This window comes from Gymnoscopelus microlampas, assembly GCF_963454915.1.
Source record: "Gymnoscopelus microlampas genome assembly, chromosome: 7".
Lineage (NCBI taxonomy): Eukaryota > Metazoa > Chordata > Actinopteri > Myctophiformes > Myctophidae > Gymnoscopelus > Gymnoscopelus microlampas.
The window spans coordinates 47,073,529-47,092,782 of record NC_139944.1 but is presented as its reverse complement, the minus strand read 5'-3'; the positions used below and the strand labels follow the sequence as shown (position 1 = coordinate 47,092,782).

General features: G+C 40.7%; 2 protein-coding genes across 2 annotated transcripts; both read left to right on the top strand.

Annotated features, from left to right (window-relative positions):
- Window positions 1-3,736: 3,736 nt before the first annotated feature.
- On the top strand, window positions 3,737-8,468 carry LOC311049388 (guanylyl cyclase-activating protein 1-like; the record flags this gene model as incomplete). Its single annotated transcript, XM_084062955.1, has 4 exons — window positions 3,737-3,934; window positions 5,692-5,841; window positions 7,534-7,624; window positions 8,167-8,468. The coding sequence occupies 4 exons, from the start codon at window positions 3,737-3,739 to the stop codon at window positions 8,304-8,306; spliced, it is 579 nt and encodes a 192-aa protein (XP_083919081.1). The 3' UTR covers window positions 8,307-8,468.
- A 2,139-nt stretch (window positions 8,469-10,607) lies between these two features.
- Window positions 10,608-19,048, top strand: irf6 (interferon regulatory factor 6). The gene is made up of 8 exons (XM_084062881.1): window positions 10,608-10,851; window positions 12,359-12,540; window positions 13,495-13,690; window positions 13,839-13,937; window positions 14,572-14,880; window positions 15,258-15,650; window positions 16,300-16,418; window positions 17,921-19,048. Exons 2-8 carry the CDS (start codon window positions 12,367-12,369, stop codon window positions 18,149-18,151), a joined length of 1,521 nt encoding a protein of 506 aa, XP_083919007.1. The 5' UTR covers window positions 10,608-10,851; window positions 12,359-12,366; the 3' UTR covers window positions 18,152-19,048.
- Window positions 19,049-19,254: the final 206 nt, after the last annotated feature.

Here is a 19,254-nt window from a genome sequence, read left to right as displayed (position 1 = left end):
TCCTACTGGCTACCAAATAAACAACCATAATAAATATAGCATAATGTATAATTATTGGGACGGGGGGGGGGCTACATTAACATAATAATCCTCAACCAACAATATTGTTTGTTGAAGAAGGCCAACTATGAGCATGAGCCAAAAGGACACTTTGTTTGTACAACCCATGGTTCAAGGGCTGTAGGCTAAAACGTAAAGCGGGCTTGTATAGCACGTCTATGGTATAGCACCACAATGATGACAATTTGGGGGGGAAATGAGGGCCTACTGGGGCCTACTGGCATAGCACTGGAACAGACAGACAGACACATTCACACACACACACACACACACACACACACACACACACACACACACACACACACACACACACACACACACACACACACACACACACACACACACACACACACACACACACACACACACACACACACACACACACACACACAGACAGGGATGAAAACATCGGTCCCCGACCTTTGGCCTGGTGGAGATGATAACCTGTTATACATAAAATAATATGTTTATTTACTTTCAGTTGGCTTGGTTAGTATGGGTTAAGACGTAAAGATATTGTCAATCTTTGTGTATCACTGAACCGGTGCCATTATTAGGGTAATACTCTCCACACAGGCATTGTCGTGTACATTCCACTGCATTATTTACTTAAGGAAGGTGAAGCATGTGACTTAAGAGAGCAGGCTAATGCTAAGATGAGTTGACTAATGGAGTAATGGGGATCAAGAATCCTCTCAGGCTCTCACTGACCACACAGCTGACACGTACACGTAAACAGACTCAACAATTAGTCTCATGACTGGAGTTAAGCAGTTTACTTTGTCTCTTACTACTAAACAGATCTTTAGGTTTACTAAGAAATTGTATATAATACACAAGATAAGGTCGGTACTGTTTGGTGTATATTATAATTGGATAATTGTGTTTGTGTGTGTGTGTATATGTATGCATATATGCCATATGTACATATATATGTATGGGTGTAGGTATATATACATATATATATTCAGTGTGATTGATGATAATATATTTAGAATATATTTATAGAATATGTAAGTACTTGTAAGTTTATATTAATTGCTTTATTTTGTTTGTTCAGAAATGTACTGTACAACTTGACAACTATTACATTTGACAGGCGCAGACAGTATTCAAATAGGTCTCAATTTGATAAATGTTCAAGCAACCTACACTAAAGCAAGCACATTTCTAAGCTATATTTGTTTAATGACTGCCATTACATTCAGTGGATCTCTCAAATAGATAGTGTTCACCAGATCTAAAAAACAAAATCAGTCTTATAGTTCCTCTTCACCCCGGGGCTACAGCGTTTTCTAATGAAGCAGGGGAAGTTGCAGTTATTTCTTTGGATTGTCTGCTCTGCTGCACCTAAATCGTGGTTGTCCCAGAGACGAAAGGGACCGGTTCATCCTGTTTCTCTGTCCTCAGTCGGAATTAACCATGTCGACTGATCCAGGCGGGGGAAAATGTTTAGAATGTGCTGGCAGTTGCTTCTGCTTCTAACCAGGAAATCGTGAGATGATGTGAGAGGCAGTACTACTACTCGTGTGTCGAAACATCATGAATTCCTTGGATTGGGTGGTGATGGCAGTTTGATCACTTGAATGACAATCTCATACCGACTGAGAACTGAGTTAATGGATCTTCAGATTGGACCCCATAAATCCTGTTCAGTTCATGAATCATGCCAAATGTATTCAGTTCCTTTTACTGTCATCACATTAGATTCAGTGCACTAAAGACATAAAAGAATAATTTAGGAGAAATAGAGAGATTTCAACCTATAATACCAAAACAAAAAAATACCATACAAATCTATAATATATATACAAAAGTGTTGCATTCTCAGTCAGGGCGATGCACCATGTAATAGTACAGTATAGTAGCATAATTTGTTGCACAACATGCTCTTCCTATATTTTTATGCTTTGAGTTAAATGAAGACTCAGGATTTTAGAGTCTATCACCATGCCAGTCCCACTCTGATGTCCCGCTTACTCTTGGCCTTCAAGAACACTGAATGCTCAGGGTTTATTTGACTCTCAGAGTAAGATTTTGATCTTCACTCAAGGGGGAAAGTTCAGTCCAGACTCCAGAGGCCTGTTTGTTGTCTTGTTCCAGTCCACTTGCCACCTACATTTGACCCAAGATGCTGGATACTTAACCACATGAACCACACTATTCTGGGCATGTCATATTAGGTGAACCTTTGGCAAAAATAGACAAGCATTCAGCAATAATAGCGGATCTACAAGCTCACAGCAAGTTGACACGCTTTGAGCTCGTAGATCGGCTAATTTTGGTATAGAGATGTGTTGTGAAAAAGGAGGGTTCGTGGTTAAGAGTTTGTAAGGTATTTAAATCAGTTGTTGCAGTAGCAAGACTAAGGTATGCTGAGAGATCACTTTGGACCAGTCAGGAAGCTTGACGGAAGCTATGATGTCATCGTCAAATATTTGGTGGGTGACGTTTCTTATGTACAGTATAAGATAATGCCCTGGACAGCGTTCACTGGATGTTGCAGTTTTACAGTTTTTTTTTTGGTCTGATTTTGTCAGCAACTAACTATTTTGCTTTTCAGAATCAGAATCATCTTTATTATTGTCATATCACAGGTTTACGGGTGTAAAGCAGTGGGTTGTTTTTGTGCAAGCTCCATCGCTTTTGATAGTTTCCAGAAAGAGATATAACCTGGAGAGCAACTTACCATGTCAAATCCCTTGTGTGAATGTATTTAGCCAATACACTTGACAGGTTTACTATTAATTCAGATATACACTCCAGTAAGGCCTGCCACTAACTCCACATTCGGGGACCCGCTCCCCAGAGTTTTTTGTGACTTGAAGCTTTTAATGACATACAAACTCCATGAACCATAACAGCTGGCATAAACTTTGTCATCACTTATGAGGTCATAAGTGATGACAATATAAAACAATCTGTTTTATTTTGTCATCACTTATGACCTCAGAAGTGATGACAAAGTGATGAATGTCATCAATTTGTCATCACTTATTTTGTCATCTGCACTTGACAGTGTTGCTGGCAATAAAGTGCTGACATCATTATGTCATCTCAAATTGACAAGGTTACAAGAAAGTTGCTAGTAAACCTGTCAAGGGGAGACGACAAAATATGTCATATGTCATAAGTGTTGACAAAATAAAACAGTTCAATCTGTTTATGTCAGCTGTTTTTTTTTTCATGGCTTACATACATACATGGCTTACAAGAAAATGCATATTATACTTGGATATTTGGATAATGAACAGCTTTGACATTATCAAGAGCTTTCATTATCAACTCTCGGGCTAGTAGTAGAACTAAATAATGTATTACATAATGTTTCTGAAATGCCTTTCAGAAAGATTAAATAATCTGTTTCCATCTGCTAATATATGCTGTACAAATGCACGTACAATGTGCGTACGTCTGTCTGCATCACGTCTCTATTATTACCTCAGTATTCAGTAACAAGCAAAGGGGATTAGAAGTTTTGAGCTTTTCTCACAGGCGCAACATGATCTGATTGGCTGTCCTGTGCTCCCTCAGCACCACGCTCTACTTGCAGACATATGCTGTGTTAATCAGCTCAGGTACAATGGCTCCATCAACACCGTAAACGCTTTGTTTTTCTTTGGCATGGTTGTCGTTATAGTGTGCTTTTCTCTTTTTCAATTTTAAAAGAGCAAACATGGGAAATAACAGTGGCGTTTCTCTGGAGGAACTAACCGCATGTGAGAGTCATCAGTGGTACAGGAAGTTCATGACGGAATGCCCATCTGGACTGCTGACATACTACGAGTTCAAGAAGTTCTTTGGGTTGAAAAACTTGACGCCAACTTCAAACGCCTATGTGCAGAGAATGTTTTCAACGTTCGATATGAATGGCGTAAGATCCTCTTCTTCTTCTTTTTTTTATATATTTACATATTTATTGTATCTGTTTGGAAATAATGAGATAATCATGGATTTTTTTTGATTGATTGATTGATTGATTGAATTACGTAACAGTTGTATAGTACAGTGGTACAATATTACAATGACTGATTGCTAAAAGGATAACGCAAAAAGCCCTAGGGGCTTGTTTCCATTGTGGTCCTGTGACTATCATGGATATTGTTTCACAAGGCCATATGCTCATCATCTTCACAGATGGTCACATCACATTCTATAAAGATAATATGTGCCGTGTTTTACAATTGTATCTTTTGCACAAATGGGGACAGTAGCCTAAGTTCTACATTATATTACAAAACACGCTGATGCAAATTGTATTTTTTTTGTTTGTTGCAAAAGTCAAAATTGATCTTTATGGTTAGGGCTTACTTATTGAAATTGATTTCCATTATTGCTATCAAATGCCTCATTTGAACACTGTATCAGGCGGTGTTTTGCTACAGTGTGTGAGTGCTTATGTATTCAGCACAGAGGGTCTTGTTATCTCTGCTAATAATAAATCTGGGGAACCACAGCCTATTATGAGCTTATCACACCTACTCCCCTCTCACCCAACGTAACCCATGATGCTATGACAGATGATGAGCCAGACATTTTTACCGTTGAAGAGTGAAAAAGGACACATTAAATGTGATCGGTTTTGAAAAGAGACTGACTGAATGCTGTTTTAGTGAGATACCTATTTCAAAGCTACTTCCATGCATGGCAAGAAGTTAAAGGAGGACTTCACCCACTTTCAACCTATTTTCATAATAGGTCCTCACTAATGCTCCTGATAAAATGGTGCCTTTTTTTCTACTCGGTCTGTGTCTCATAGGAGGGCTGTGGACACCTCAGAAACCTGCCTACCAGTGACATCATAATTAGGCAGGATTTCTTTTTGAAGATTAAAATTTTACAATTTTACAATTTTTATTAATGCGAGAACGATGGCTTCTATTATAGCATGCTAACTCTCCAGGAATATGATCGATGACGTCACTGGTAGGCGGGTTTCTGAACTGTCCACAGTCCTCCTCTGAGACACCGACCGAGTAGACAAAAATGGTACCAAATTATCATGAGCATTAGTGAGGACCAGTTATATGAAGATAGGTTGAAAATGGGTGAAGTCGTCCCTTAAGTGCTGTTTTTGCTCCTGAATTTTATCGTATTTAAAGAGGTGGTGCCATGGTTTTGCACTTTTTCTGTTTTTCATGTGTCTCTGAGGTTGATAGAACTTCATTAAGGCCCTCGCTGGTGGTTTTATGGTGTTTCATGTCTTCTCTGACTATTTGGAGTTTTTTCCTGGAGGCTGAAACCTTGAGAGTCAAACGTGCCAATCCAAAAACAGGGGCATAGTGACATCACAGAGCCCCCAGAAAACATACCCTCCCCCTCATTATCATAACACAACAGGTGTGGGCATGAGGAGGAGGAGGGACTAGGACAGGTGGGTGGTGCTAAGGTGGTGGAGGAGGTGCTAAGGTGAGAACCAGGCATACTTAATGAACTGGAGGCGTGTCCACATAAAAACATTTTTTTAAACAATTTCTGTAGACTTTTTTTTTTTGAAAAAAATCCTTACATAATAATAATACCTTATGATCAGGTTTTAGGGTTGAAAAATATCATGGCACTCCATCTTTAACATTTTTAAAGTCATATACCTCTCTATTGAAGAAATGTGTGTTATTCTATGTTTTGCAGGATGGATTTATTGATTTCATGGAGTATGTAGCGGCTCTCAGCCTGGTGTTGAAGGGAGAGGTGAAGCAGAAGCTTCGCTGGTATTTTAAACTGTATGATGTTGATGGGAGTGGATGCATTGACCGAGAGGAGCTGCTTCTGATAATTAAGGTGAGAGTTGGTTCTTCTTGTCACGTCCAACCTATGACTAATGCACTGGTTCTCAATGTCCAGTCCGGGGACAACCAGGGCAGGGGTGGGTCCAAATGGACGGGTCTGTAACTCTCAGAGTTCATTTAACATTTGATATTACAGTGTAGATTGGGGTCCTAGACCTAGAGATAAGGTCCATGGCCCATATAGGTCCATGGCCTAATGCAGTGGTTCTGAAACTTTTTAGCTAAAGACCCCAACGAAAAAGTAATGTAGGAAACGGAAAGAATATACAGTATTTACTCGCGACCCATAAAAATGTATCCACGACACAAAGATGGATCCCGACCCACTGTTTGGGAAACAGTGGCCGAATGCATATCAAACTGGTGGTTCATGAAATTAAAAAGGTTGAGAATAACTGGACTAATGTCTTGAGTAACTGCTGTCCCGAAACAACCATCGCAGATCCATTAGTGTCTGATTGTTCTACTGGGTGGGACAGAAGAACCCTCAGAACTAACCTCTTCCGACCTTGCTTCCCCACCTAATCGTTTTTCCCCTATTTTCTCTTATTTGTTTCTCTCTTTTTGAGTGGTGCCAACCACTCCTACATTTGACTTTGTCTGTGTGTCCGTATGTCCGTCCGTCCGTATGTCTGTCCGTATGTTTGAGCACGGCTGATTGGTCAAGCTTCACGTGACACGTGACAATATGTTGTCACGTGTCACGTGACAACATATTGTTGCTGATTGCAACACAAGGATGCAACCAGTTACACTTTCAAAGGCACCACTCTCTTCACACTGGGTGTGATTTCTTTTAATATAATGCACTTTATATTTGTGAAAATCTCAAAGTGCTTACAATAGGCAATTGCATAAAAAAAAAAATAATCATCACACCATTAAAAAACATCTAAGAAACTGAAACAAAACATTTAAAACGTGAGGGTGTAAAGCCTAGAGGTAAAAACCAGTGTAGCTAAAGAAATGCTTTGTTAAAAGGGTTAAAAGGTTATGAAAGGCTAAAGGTTAAAGCTGCACTATGCAACTTTCCTCTTTTACTTTCCTCTTCTGCCCTGGATTTGAACCCGGTTTCCTTTTGTTAGTTATTTTTGCCATTGAGCTAATAGCCTGCTTGCTGAATCTTGACCTTCAGGTCAAAGTTCGTGTCAGATCCTGTGTCTAGGTGAGACATGACCTTTGACACGATCTAAATGTCTCAATAGAAGAGCAAGGAGACAAAATACAACCACCCCAATTGTATGACTTATATTGTATATTCGACATACAGATTGGACAAAATTACATTTTGTTCATTAAAGAAAAGTTACATTGTGCTGCTTTAATAAAGATTTCTCTTTTGTTTTCGGTAAGTAGTCTTTGAGTAGGCCTACTTAAAAAAAAACACTAAGTCTGATGTATTACAACATTATGATCGTAAATAATATCTTAGCCTTATTGAGGCTAAGGGTGGTAATGTGCAGATAAATACTTAATATTTAGCTGACACCTACTGGTTGAAAGAGATAACACAAGCAGCCTCAGATCATATCATATCATTAGGTTATTCCTAATAAAGAATGTCAATCATCATCATGTCACAGGCTTGAGCAAGGCATTCCTTGGTATAAAATGCTACACTGGCTCTGAATATTGACATGTTGCAAACCGCTTCTAATTACCTCCTTTCTTCCTAACATGTTAGTCCATTCGTGCAATCAATGGAAAGACTAGTGAAATGTCAGCCGAGGACTTTAGCAACATGGTGTTTGACAAGATTGACATCAATGGAGATGGTAAGACATATTTCTACACTTTCCACAATATGACATAACCCTTAATACTACACAAAAAGCCTTTTCTGCTAGCATAATGTTTGTAATTCATGATTGATTGATTAATGTGATTTCATACTGATGTATCTCAGTGACTAAATAGCTTTGAGACAAAACGTTTACTTACTCTTTGAGAAATTAATGAAAGTTCACTTGTCATTTTTATATTTTGTGGCTGAAATACTAAGAAATTGTTGTAAAGTTGTCATTATAGAATATGGCATGTAAATTCTACAAGAAACTTTTTCTTGACCATCTTGCACTCATCTCATAGACCTACAAGTGTTCTGTGAACTAATCATTTAACTTTTATGAATCCAACTCCTAACCTGAAACGTGTGTGTGTGTGTGTGTGTGTGTGTGTGTGTGTGTGTGTGTGTGTGTGTGTGTGTGTGTGTGTGTGTGTGTGTGTGTGTGTGTGTGTGTGTGTGTGTGTGTGTGTGTGTGTGTGTGTGTGCGTGTGCGTGCACGTGTGTGCGCGTGTGTGTACGTGTGTGTGTTAGGTGAGCTGTCCTATGATGAGTTCATGGATGGGATTCAGAATGATGAGGAATTGCTGGTAACATTAACAGAGAGTTTGGATCTCACACACATTGTCCAACAGATTGAAGGAGAGGTGAAAGACCGTATAGCTGGACAATAGTCTTTATGGTCCCTTAAGTCTGATGTTGTGCCAAAACTAAAAGAGTGCTGAGCAGCATTTTGAATCATTCAAGACAGTCTTCACCAGGATAACATGGCCATGGACTTTACCTATTTGCCCTCATGAAGTGTCCTTGTTGATAGCCATCACGTCATGTCATCAAACCAGCACGGAATTCTTAAATATCTTTTATGTGCATTATATATTACATTGTATACTAGCCTGTATAAAACACTGAGATACATTATAATGGTCAATGTCGCCATGTCTCTATTTTACCTCTACATTGTCTAATAGTCTTCTGAGCATTGTTCTTTTGTTGACCAATTTGCCCTTCAATGTCTTGTTTATGCCTATAATGACTGGCTAACCACAGATATTGTAGCAAATTATAGCAATTGCAGAAATATTATAGGCCTTAAATGTCAAATGTTCAAGCATGTTCAAATCATGTACACTTTGCATTACTTCGAAGCATTTTCCAAATTCTTTATTATTTTTTTTACATTTTGGAAAAAAATGCCAGTTTCACATTGAGGTGCCCACAATGTTTCGGTGCCCTCTCTTGCTGTATCCATTTGTAAGACATGTACGATTCACTAAACATTCAGAATCACTGTGGAAAGTAATGTTATTTGTATGGATTTTCGATCAATAAATCAACACCTATTCCATAATGGTTTTATCTATCATTTTCTAGATTTTATTGACATGGAGCAGTGAGTTTTTCTCAGCTTCCCTGAGGAAATAACGTATTATGAATAATATATTTCTTAATTGATTGTTATTTTTCGACATACATGTGTTATATCTCGTACAAGACTGTCTACATGCATGCAGGTCTTCTCTTCTCTCCAAAGATATAGTAGCTGCATTGTTAGACAACACCCCTCACTGTCTGGAACTATGAGCAAACTGAAATTTACATGTCAGTGTTTGCTTTTAAACAGAATGTGCTATATTGCACACAGTTTGATAACATAATATAATAATACATGTGAATTTGTGAACCACTTTTCATACATTTTGCCTGGAAGAAAAATGTATCACACAGCATCACACACACACACACACACACACGCATGCACACGCACGCACACACACGCACGCACGCACGCACGCACGCACGCACGCACGCACGCACGCACGCACACACGCACACACACGCTTTTTATGCCGAAACCAGGAAATCACAGGAAATTGTCGTTGTCATTGTATCAATGTAGTATGACTTATGATGACTATAATCACCATGACAACGGCCACGCGTGCTATAGACGGCCTTGAGCAGTTTCAGGGTGTGGCATTACTATTATTAGACCGTTAACACAATACACCACCATCATGTAATATTACACCATCAATATAGTCTGTCTCATTTTATTATTTCATTCTATACTGTATACAGCTTTTTGACATTGTGTGCTGTTAGGCTGCTATATATGTAGCACTTTGTTTCAATTTGTTCTTTTTCCATTCATTATCAGTCATAATGTATAGTTTTAAAACAGCACAACTTGCACGAAAAAATAATTCCACCCACTCTTAACAGGAAATATAACTTGATATGTGACAATAAAGTTGAACATCATTAACTCTCTGGGTGACATTTGGACTATCCAAACACCTGTACTGGGTTTGACATCAACACCATCATGGATGTATTTAGATTGGTAACAGGATAGGTGGGCACTATAGGGAAATCTGGGCACCTCAATGTAAAATTGGCCTGTAAACAATGTAAACAAATTAAATATTAGATTTATTAAGTAATGTAAAGTATACATGATGTGAACATGCACGGTGCATCATTATGAGACTTAATTGTATCCTTCAACTTCTTGTTTATGCCACAAAAAAAATCATTTACATAATTTAAGATCATTTCTCAAATGTTTTTTTTTTTAATTTTTTGTACATTTGGACAAAAACAAAGTCAATTTTTCATCGAGGTGTCCCTAAGTGCCCACCTATCCTGTGTCCATCTTTAGATTGATTTATAACCACACACAGTGTATAAATAACACAGAGCCTTTCTTCCCCCATGAGTGGATAGAAAATAAAGGTGTGTTGGACACAGAAACGCCAGGTTTATATTTCGTCATGATGATATGTGGGCCAGAAAATAGCAGACCCACAAGCTCACAGCGCGTCGCCTCAGCGACGCGCTGTGAGCTTGTGGATCTGCTATTTTCAACCGCGCAACACCGCCGTACGGGCGAACCGGTCGCAATGACGTCACAGCCATACCTGAGTTTCGGTGAGGAAAGGGGGAGGGGCCAGGCTGAGTGGAAAACAGCCGTGTCTGTTTCAGGCAGACAGACAGAGACAGAAAGAGAGAGAGAGACTGCGTTTGTTCTGTTTGTTCTTATTATCAGCCATGGCGTCGTCTTTGTAGTTGATGTTGATGTTTTATTTTAACGGGTGGAAGGAAGACAACTAATTCCCAAAAAGGAAAGAGCGGCGTTTTCATTTGTCATTCCTTGTTGGTCAGAAAGGGCCTTACAAGGAAAGACTAATAGTCCTACTTCCTGGTTGACCACAGGTATGTTCTCTCTCTTTCTCTCTGACATATTTACTATGTTCATCTGTTCTTCTGTGTCTTTTCACCTTAGCTACGTTCTTTTATTATACCCTGACCTTGCTGCCTGTCTATTCAATGCTATTCGGACAATTGTATTCATGCTGTTTATACATATATGGCATAATTGTATAGATCCTGATTTTTGGAACAGGGTTTGTAATGAGAAACAGGTTTTGTGGCTGTAGAATGACACGAAACACCTGTAACATTATAGTATGCACAGTAGACAATGCACAGACTTTTTCCTTTCTTATATTTATAGCTCTGTGACTTTTTCCAGTAGCCTCTGTTTTAATATACCTCAATGAATGAGAAACACCCGCACACCTCCTCAATGAAGAACCACCTTTTAATAGCCAGCCCAGTACAGAGGACCACAAATGAAACAAGCCCCTATAGCATTGGTTCTCAAAGTGGGGTCCGGGGACCCCCAGGGGTACTTGAGGGGTACTTGAGGGGATACCAGGGGGTCCCCAGCTAAATGATTTATAGGAACCAAATGGACCCTTATGGGTCTGTAACTCTGAGAGTGTACAAATGGAACCAAATGGACCCGTTATCCATTTGTACACTCTCAGAGTTAAATTAACATTGATTTTACAACATGAATTGGGGTCCCAGAGATAGAAATGCCATTAAATGGCGGTCTGTAGCCCTAATGCATGTCAAACTGGGGATCCTTGAAATTAAAATGGTTGAGAATCACTAATAGAGCCGTAAAAAATCTTCTCTTATGGGGGTCCCTGGCATATCTTTTGAAATGGGGGTCCGCGGGCTAATAAGTGTCAATTTGGGGGTCCTTGACATGAAAAAGTTTGAGAACCACTGCCCTATAGGGCGTTTTGTGTTATCGTTTTAACCATGTAAATCGTACCTCTGTACTCATTTCAAACTGTTAATAAAGTATTCAATCAATCAATACGTGTATACTACTCTAACATCGCTCTTGTCACACAGATTTTATTCTTGTGTGCAAAGTACTTCTTCTCATTACAAATTTAGAAGTTAGCCTATACATCACCCAAATTCCAAAGTTAAACTATGCTGAAGCTTGCACTTTGAGCACATTGCAGCTTGTTCTGATGTATTTATGGTAGAGTTTTTAAAACAGCCCAGAGGTATGCAAGGCAGCAGATAGTTGTGGGGGTCACGGTCACCCTAGCCCCTTTCGTAACCATGTATACCTTTTTTGTATTTGGGATGAAGGTATCCAGTCACCCCCCCCCCCCCCCCCCCCAAAAAAAAGAAGGTGTACAGGGTTCTGAAAGGGGTTAGGGGTCATCCCTATGTTCCGCTGGTTCTGTGTTCCCCGGGTGCTATGTTCCCCGCTTACCAAAGGGGTTAGAGTTACGGTTGTAAGCGGGAACATAGAACTCGGGGAACGTAGAACCCAGGGAACATGTTCTGATGCCTTTTTGATAGCAGAGTTCTACCAAACGAGTCCATCTTTGTACAACGTCACCCCCAGGTGAAAGCATGTCAAACACCCCACGTCGTGTGCGACTCAAACCCTGGCTGGTGGCTCAAGTGGACAGTGGGCTATATCCAGGGCTGGTGTGGATTGACCGGGAAGCCATGCGCTTCAGGATCCCCTGGAAACACGCCACACGCCATACACCACAGCATGAGGAAGAAAACACCATATTTAAGGTGATTACTGTATATAACAGCCTATATATATCCATGACATTTGTTATCTCTATCAGGCCTCGGTTGCGGCTATGTCTATTTTATTTCTTTGCAACAACCTTTGAAATTTTATGAAGTAGAGAGTGGGGAGTTAAGTAACCTAAATTAATAATACATTTTGCGAGAAATAAATCATATTCCTTGGGAGTTGTTGTGAGTTACCGGCAACAACGGACAAAATTCTAAATAAATGGTGCATTTATTCACCTATTCACACACACTGGCGGGGGAGGAAACCATGCAAGGCACCGACTGATCATCTGGAGCAGTTAAGACTTCAGTGATAATCGGACACTAACCCGGGGGGAAGCTGGGGATCGAACCGGGAACCCCTGCCGATTCCCAATCAGCCACTCTACCTGAGCCACTGCCGCCTCCTCTCTGGACAACAGAGAACTTGGGGAACTAAAATAACTAACATTTGAGTAAATAACAAACCATGCAGTGAGGCGTGCAGTGGTTATGTTGTGAGACTGTGTACTATTCATCAAGAACAGCATGTAATATAATAATTAAATTCACAGTCAGATGTTCCTTGAACATTTTCTACAGAACCTGGGATCCATTCCTCTTGTATAATAACTTCTTAACCGCAATCGATACAACTAAGGATTAACAATCCCCCCTTTATGATTCTTATTTTTGTATTAAATTTTATTCTATTTTGTTATTATATTTTTTTCTCTATTTCTCATTTGTATGTGCTCATTAATCTATTCTACTGCCCTCTGGGCATGGGTGGGTGAGGGTGGCTGGGTAATTGTTAGGGTTTGTTTTGTTGTACGGTAGTTGTTTTGGTTTTGTTCAGTTTTTTTCCTGTTCTGTATGTCGTTATGTATTATTGTATTAAATAAATAAAATGAAAATAAATAAAAAGGTATATGAAAGTGATGTTATCTTCCCTTTAACCTTCAGGCATGGGCAGTGGAGACAGGAAAGTTCCAAGAAGGGGTTGATGAAGCCGATCCTGCCAAGTGGAAAGCGCAGCTTCGTTGTGCCCTGAACAAAAGTCGTGAATTCAACCTCGTCTATGATGGCACCAAAGAGGTCCCCATGAATCCACTGAAGATATATGATGTCGTTGACATTCCACAGCCTCTCAGTAACCCAGGTGAAAATCCACTCTCTCATATATATAAAGAAGACCAGATCAGTACAGACTGGAGAGTTTACATTCTTGTCGTTTGAAGTAACTTTTACAGTTGTTTTGAGCTTGGTTGACGTACCTAATTGCTTTCATTTTATTTCTCATTATTCAGGGTCCTCAGATGCTGGTTCTTGGACTCCGTATGAGGAAGAAGGTGGTGAGGAAGATGTTCCAGACACCCCAGAGTCTCTCCCTGCATACCCATCCAATGGTCAGTAAAAGCACTTCATTCGTCCTCTAAAACAGTGGTTTTCAACCGTTTTCATATCGAGGCCCATTATTTATTCGGCATTTGAGCCAAGGACCGCCATTTGATGAGATTAGGCTCTCAGACCCAAAACTTTCTCTTATATTTTGTTGTCGTTGGAAATTATTTTGTCCACAATTCCATGCTGTATTGAGGTGGTACCATCAGACAACCGGCAACCGGCAAACATTGATCAAAAATAACAATTCTTCTACATTCTCTAATTGTGTAGACTTCTTGTAAATTAAGTAATGCAAATGTTTAACAATAATTTAACTCTTGAGAGCGTATAATGAAACTGGCATTCATTATACGCTCTCAAGAGTTAAAGATCTATAAGGGTCCATTTGGTTACCAACTCTCCATCATTTAGCTGGGGACCACCTGGAACCCCCTCAAGGACCACTGGTGGTCCCCGGACCACTGGTTGAGAACCACTGCTTTGAAATGTTTTGAGTGCTTGTAAGGACTGTCAATACAGCTTAGAAAAGTTATTCACCCACAATTCATGATTCATAGTCCGTGCAGAGACATGTGCGGGTCAGCCTACTATTTTTGTTTTGATAGCTGATCTATTGTCGACTCATCCCCAAATCAGGTACCAGCCCCTATCCTGTCATTATGTGGTCCCCTGCTGGCTCAGAGCATTCCATGCAACCCTCTTCAGTGGAGGTCTGGCCCAAAGAGGAGCCAATTAAGGTCTGGCCGAAGGAGGAGCCAATTAAAGTGTGGCCCAAAGAGGAGCCAATTAAGGTGTGGCCCAAGGAGGAGCCAGTGGAAATGCCCATGGAAATGCAGTCTGACCCACTGGTCGAGATGACCCCTGCTCCTGATCCCATAATGCAGCCCCCTCCCATGCCCGATGTCATGTTCGCCTCCCCAGAAATGTGGATCAGTTCTCTTCCAAGTAAGTTCTTTTTACAATAAAGTACAGAGAAAGAAAATGTTAGAATTAAAAATAGCAGATCTACAAGCTCATGATGCGCTATGAGCTTGTATATCTGCTATTTTTGAATAGCCAAAGTATACAATAATAGTTAAAGTGGTTACAATCTAAAATGACAGATGCTTTCCTGGATTGAATGGGTAAAAGCACGTTTTCAGTGATAGAATGGAGCACGATGTTGAGAAACGTCTGAGGTTGTTTTGAAGAATGAATAGATAAATATCAGCTATATCTTAGTTCTTGATTGACTGCTGGACATCATTGGCTACATGTAACTAACTAACCTAACTCTGGAGCTCAATGCATTGTGTGTATGCTAATCGCTCTGCATCTCCCAGTGACCGACCTGGAGGTGCAGTTCTATTATCGGGGGAAGGAGGTGTGTCCCATGGCCACGGTCAGTAATCCCCAGGGCTGCCGGCTGTTCTACGGTGACCTGGGCCCGATGGTCAACCAGGAGGAGCTGTTTGGGCCGGTGAGCCTGGAGCAGCTACGCTTCCCCACCACGGAGAACATAACCAACGAGAAGCAGAGGATCTTCACCAGCCGTCTGCTGGACGTCATGGACAGGGGACTGATCCTGGAGGTCAGCGGCCACGATATCTACGCGGTCCGCCTCTGCCAGTGCAAAGTGTATTGGTCTGGCCCCTGTGCGCCCAACCCCAATGCACCCAACCTCATAGAGCGCCAGCGAAAGATCAAGCTCTTCGACCTGGAGTCTTTTCTCAGTGGTGAGTGATCCTCTCTGTACTGTAACCTATTTATTGTTAACCCTTTAAAACCGGAAACGCATCTCTGGCATTTTTAGATTTCTTTGGCTATTCAACAATACATTTTTTTAACTCAAATATTTGCTTCCGGGGGTCCCTGGAACAACATATTTTGAGAAGGGCCACTGATATTATAGCTACATACGTTTTTTTTCTCAAAAAAACTGTTCTCGGCTCCTGAGCACTTTTTTTTACTATGTATTTTTCAATGTTATTATGTTATTTTCAAAAGGCAGACAATTAATGTCAACAAGGTCCAATGACCTTGTTGACGTTTGTGAAAGCACACAGTGCAACCCTCAGTGATTAGCACCCATCAGGGGATCGATTATACTGGAGATAAATATTCTGTGACTACAGAATATACAAAGGTATAAGAAAATAGAAAAATTGCTGGCACAGTTCGCAATTATTATTTTTATTTCATTGGCAAGTTAAAATACATTTTCAGAGATTTGCACACATTTTCACGATTAAAAAGATATAGCCAAAGAAATCTAAAAATGACACACAGATGCGTTCCCGCTCTTAATGGATTAATGGCCCTCGATTCAGTTGAAAACACACTGAAGCGTTACCATTCTAACAGGGTTTTATGTGTGACCTGCAGGTCTGATCGCACATCAGCGGGGCCAGACGGCGAGCCCCCCTCAGTTTGACATAAACTTGTGTTTTGGAGAAGAGTGGCCTGACGGCAGGCCAAGGGAGCGGAAACTCATCATGGTTCAGGTGAGACATTTTCACACCCTGCAATAAGGCATTTGCCATTTGCTTCATTGAATACGAGTCCAAAGTGCAAGGACCATTACATTACATTACATTACAGTCATTTAGCAGACGCTTTTATCCAAAGTGCATTCAACATAGGTAGGGAACGAAACTACTAATCACCAGAAGTCTTAAGTGCATTTCCTGCAAAAACAAGCAACCAAGAGTATACCTAGCGCTACGGTAAAAGTGCTATATATCAGCTACCTACTTTCTTAAACAGATGAGACAAAATAGCAAAATCAAATGAGCACGAGCTAATACAAAAGTGTATCGACTAAACAAGATCCAATAAAACAGTACAACAATAAAACAAGAGTATGTACAACTAGTTAACAACAAGTAAGCCAGGCAAAGAGGAAGGGTAGTGTTTCCTGAAGAGGTGGGTTTTCAGCCTGCGGCGAAAGATGGGCAGTGACTCTGCTGTCCTGACATCAGTGGGGAGTTCATTCCACCACTGTGGGGCCAGAACAGAAAAAAGTCGTGACCGTGTCGATCGCCCAGAAGGACCCTTGAGTGACGAGGCAATCAGTCGCCCCGAGGTGGCAGACCGAAGTGGTCGGGCAGGGGTGTAGGCATCGACCATAGCCCGGAGGTAAGAAGGAGCTGTTCCTTTCACTGGCCTATAGGCTAGCACCAGGGTTTTAAACTGGATCCGAGCCGCTACGGGGAGCCAGTGTAGAGAACGGAGAAGGATAGTTGTGTGGGAGAACTTGGGGTGGTTGAACACCAGACGAGCCGCAGCTTTCTGAACAAGCTCCAGAGGTCTGATGGCAGACCAGTTGCATAAAGCATCTTAGGTTAAGATTCCCCTTAAAAAACGCACTCAAGTATTCCTAGAAGCAAGTTTTTGCTTATATTCAATGTAACAATCAGTTGTTTCCCTCTCCCGATGGAGAGGTGTAATTACGTTGTGCATCTAGTATCCGATCCGGTGTGCTGTCATACCCTGAAGAAGGCCATGGGGCCATCCCTGTCAGTTTTTAGCTCAATTCAATGACGAAATGGCCAGCTCAATAAATAGATTTTTAACTTTTTCACCCTTTTTATTGCACATTTTGAGACCCCAACCAAAGAGCACCTTCATGCCCCGAGTCAGCAGGGGACCACATAACAACAGGAGAAGGGCTGGTACCTGATTTGGGAAATATTACACCTTCATTTTGGACTTCCGAGCACTCCAGACTGGTGTTGGTGTCCTCCCCGACACCAGGGTCTAAATGTCTCAATCGAAGACAACCTCCCAATTGTGCCGATTGTGCTAGTTATATTGTACTTTACCATACAGATAGGTGGTTTATTTTTTAAAACGGGGTCCGGATTGTACCTTTTTTAGGTGAGATCTTAAGCAGAAAGACTAAGGATGCTTGTGCAACCAGCCACAGATTACTCTTAACATTTTGTTTCCAAGCTCCTATGCCGTGATTGACTAGGTCCCATCTTCCTCCTCCTGCTCTCTACAGGTCATTCCAGTGGTGGCTCGTATGATAAGCGAGATGTTCTCCGGAGACAACACGCGATCCTTTGACAGTGGCAGTGTTCGCCTGCAGATTTCCATCCCGGACATCAAGGACAACATAGTGACTCACCTAAAGCAGCTCTACTGCCTGCTGCAAACCCACCAGGGCCACGATAGTTGGCCCGCTTTGCCCCCTGGGTCAGGGCTTAACATTGCTCAGGCTTTACAGGCCTAGTTACAGTAGGTCGGGGTCCTACAGTAGGGGTCCTACAGGCCCCATTACAACACACCACTCACTCGCCTTTGGTCACTGGAATTGAACTGCCACATTGCTAGCATGAGTGACACTTAGTTAGCAAAGAGTGTATTCATGTATACAGACATGCACACTGTAGTATGCTTCTGTATTTAGCCTATCACTTGTTTGACCGTGTGTTTGTGTATATAGGAATATGCTACTAGGATTTGTTCCCTGCATCATGTGTTCAGGGACTAGAGAAGGAATTCGGTGTCTTCTGGGGCCAAAGTCCTGCTTACTGAAAGGCAACATTTAACAGTTAATCAGTTACAGACATAACCCCTGTGGCCTTATTTATGTAAAACGAGTCAGTGACTTCTGTATTAGCACGGTGCATCATATTTCCCAGTGGGTATTGTCCATGAAAAGGTTTGCATGACGACTTGTATGAAATGTAAAGGTTCGTTGAAGCAAGGCATTAAATGTTGTATTGTTGTATTGCAAGGAAGTTTGACATTCCATTTGTGTGGGAGAACATGTCGTGGATTTATCAAACTTTCCTGTCAAAATTTTACAAAACCAGATGGTAACATTTAAATGGAATTTGTTATTTGATGGCGCCTCTGGTAATTTGGTGTGCCATTTTCCCCTTTAGCTGTTTGTTTTTCCATTTATACGTAAGATATTTTTGTATGCATTCTCCTATATGACATTTTAGCCATTTAGTTTGTTCAGAGCCAAAATCTTAGAGAAGAGAATGGTCTTATAACTGGATCTGTTATGGAATGGATGTCGCTGCACTTTGGATGCTGAACTGTTTAATGGCCAGTTGAATGTCAACACTTTAACCTATGATCAGTTTTTATTTTATCAAATAAAAAAATGGAAAAAATAGCAGTGAGTATTTGATCAATTCATTTTATAATAAACTTGTTATGAGTTAGTGTGAGTTAATGTTGTGCTGTGTGCTTATGGCCTGAAGCGTGTCTTAGAAAAGAATTAAGTCTGCACACAGGGTCATGCTCCAAAGCTTAAACAAATATTTTCATCAGTCTGATGAAGAGCCGGTAGGCTCGAAATGTCACGTCCAATGGTGTAAA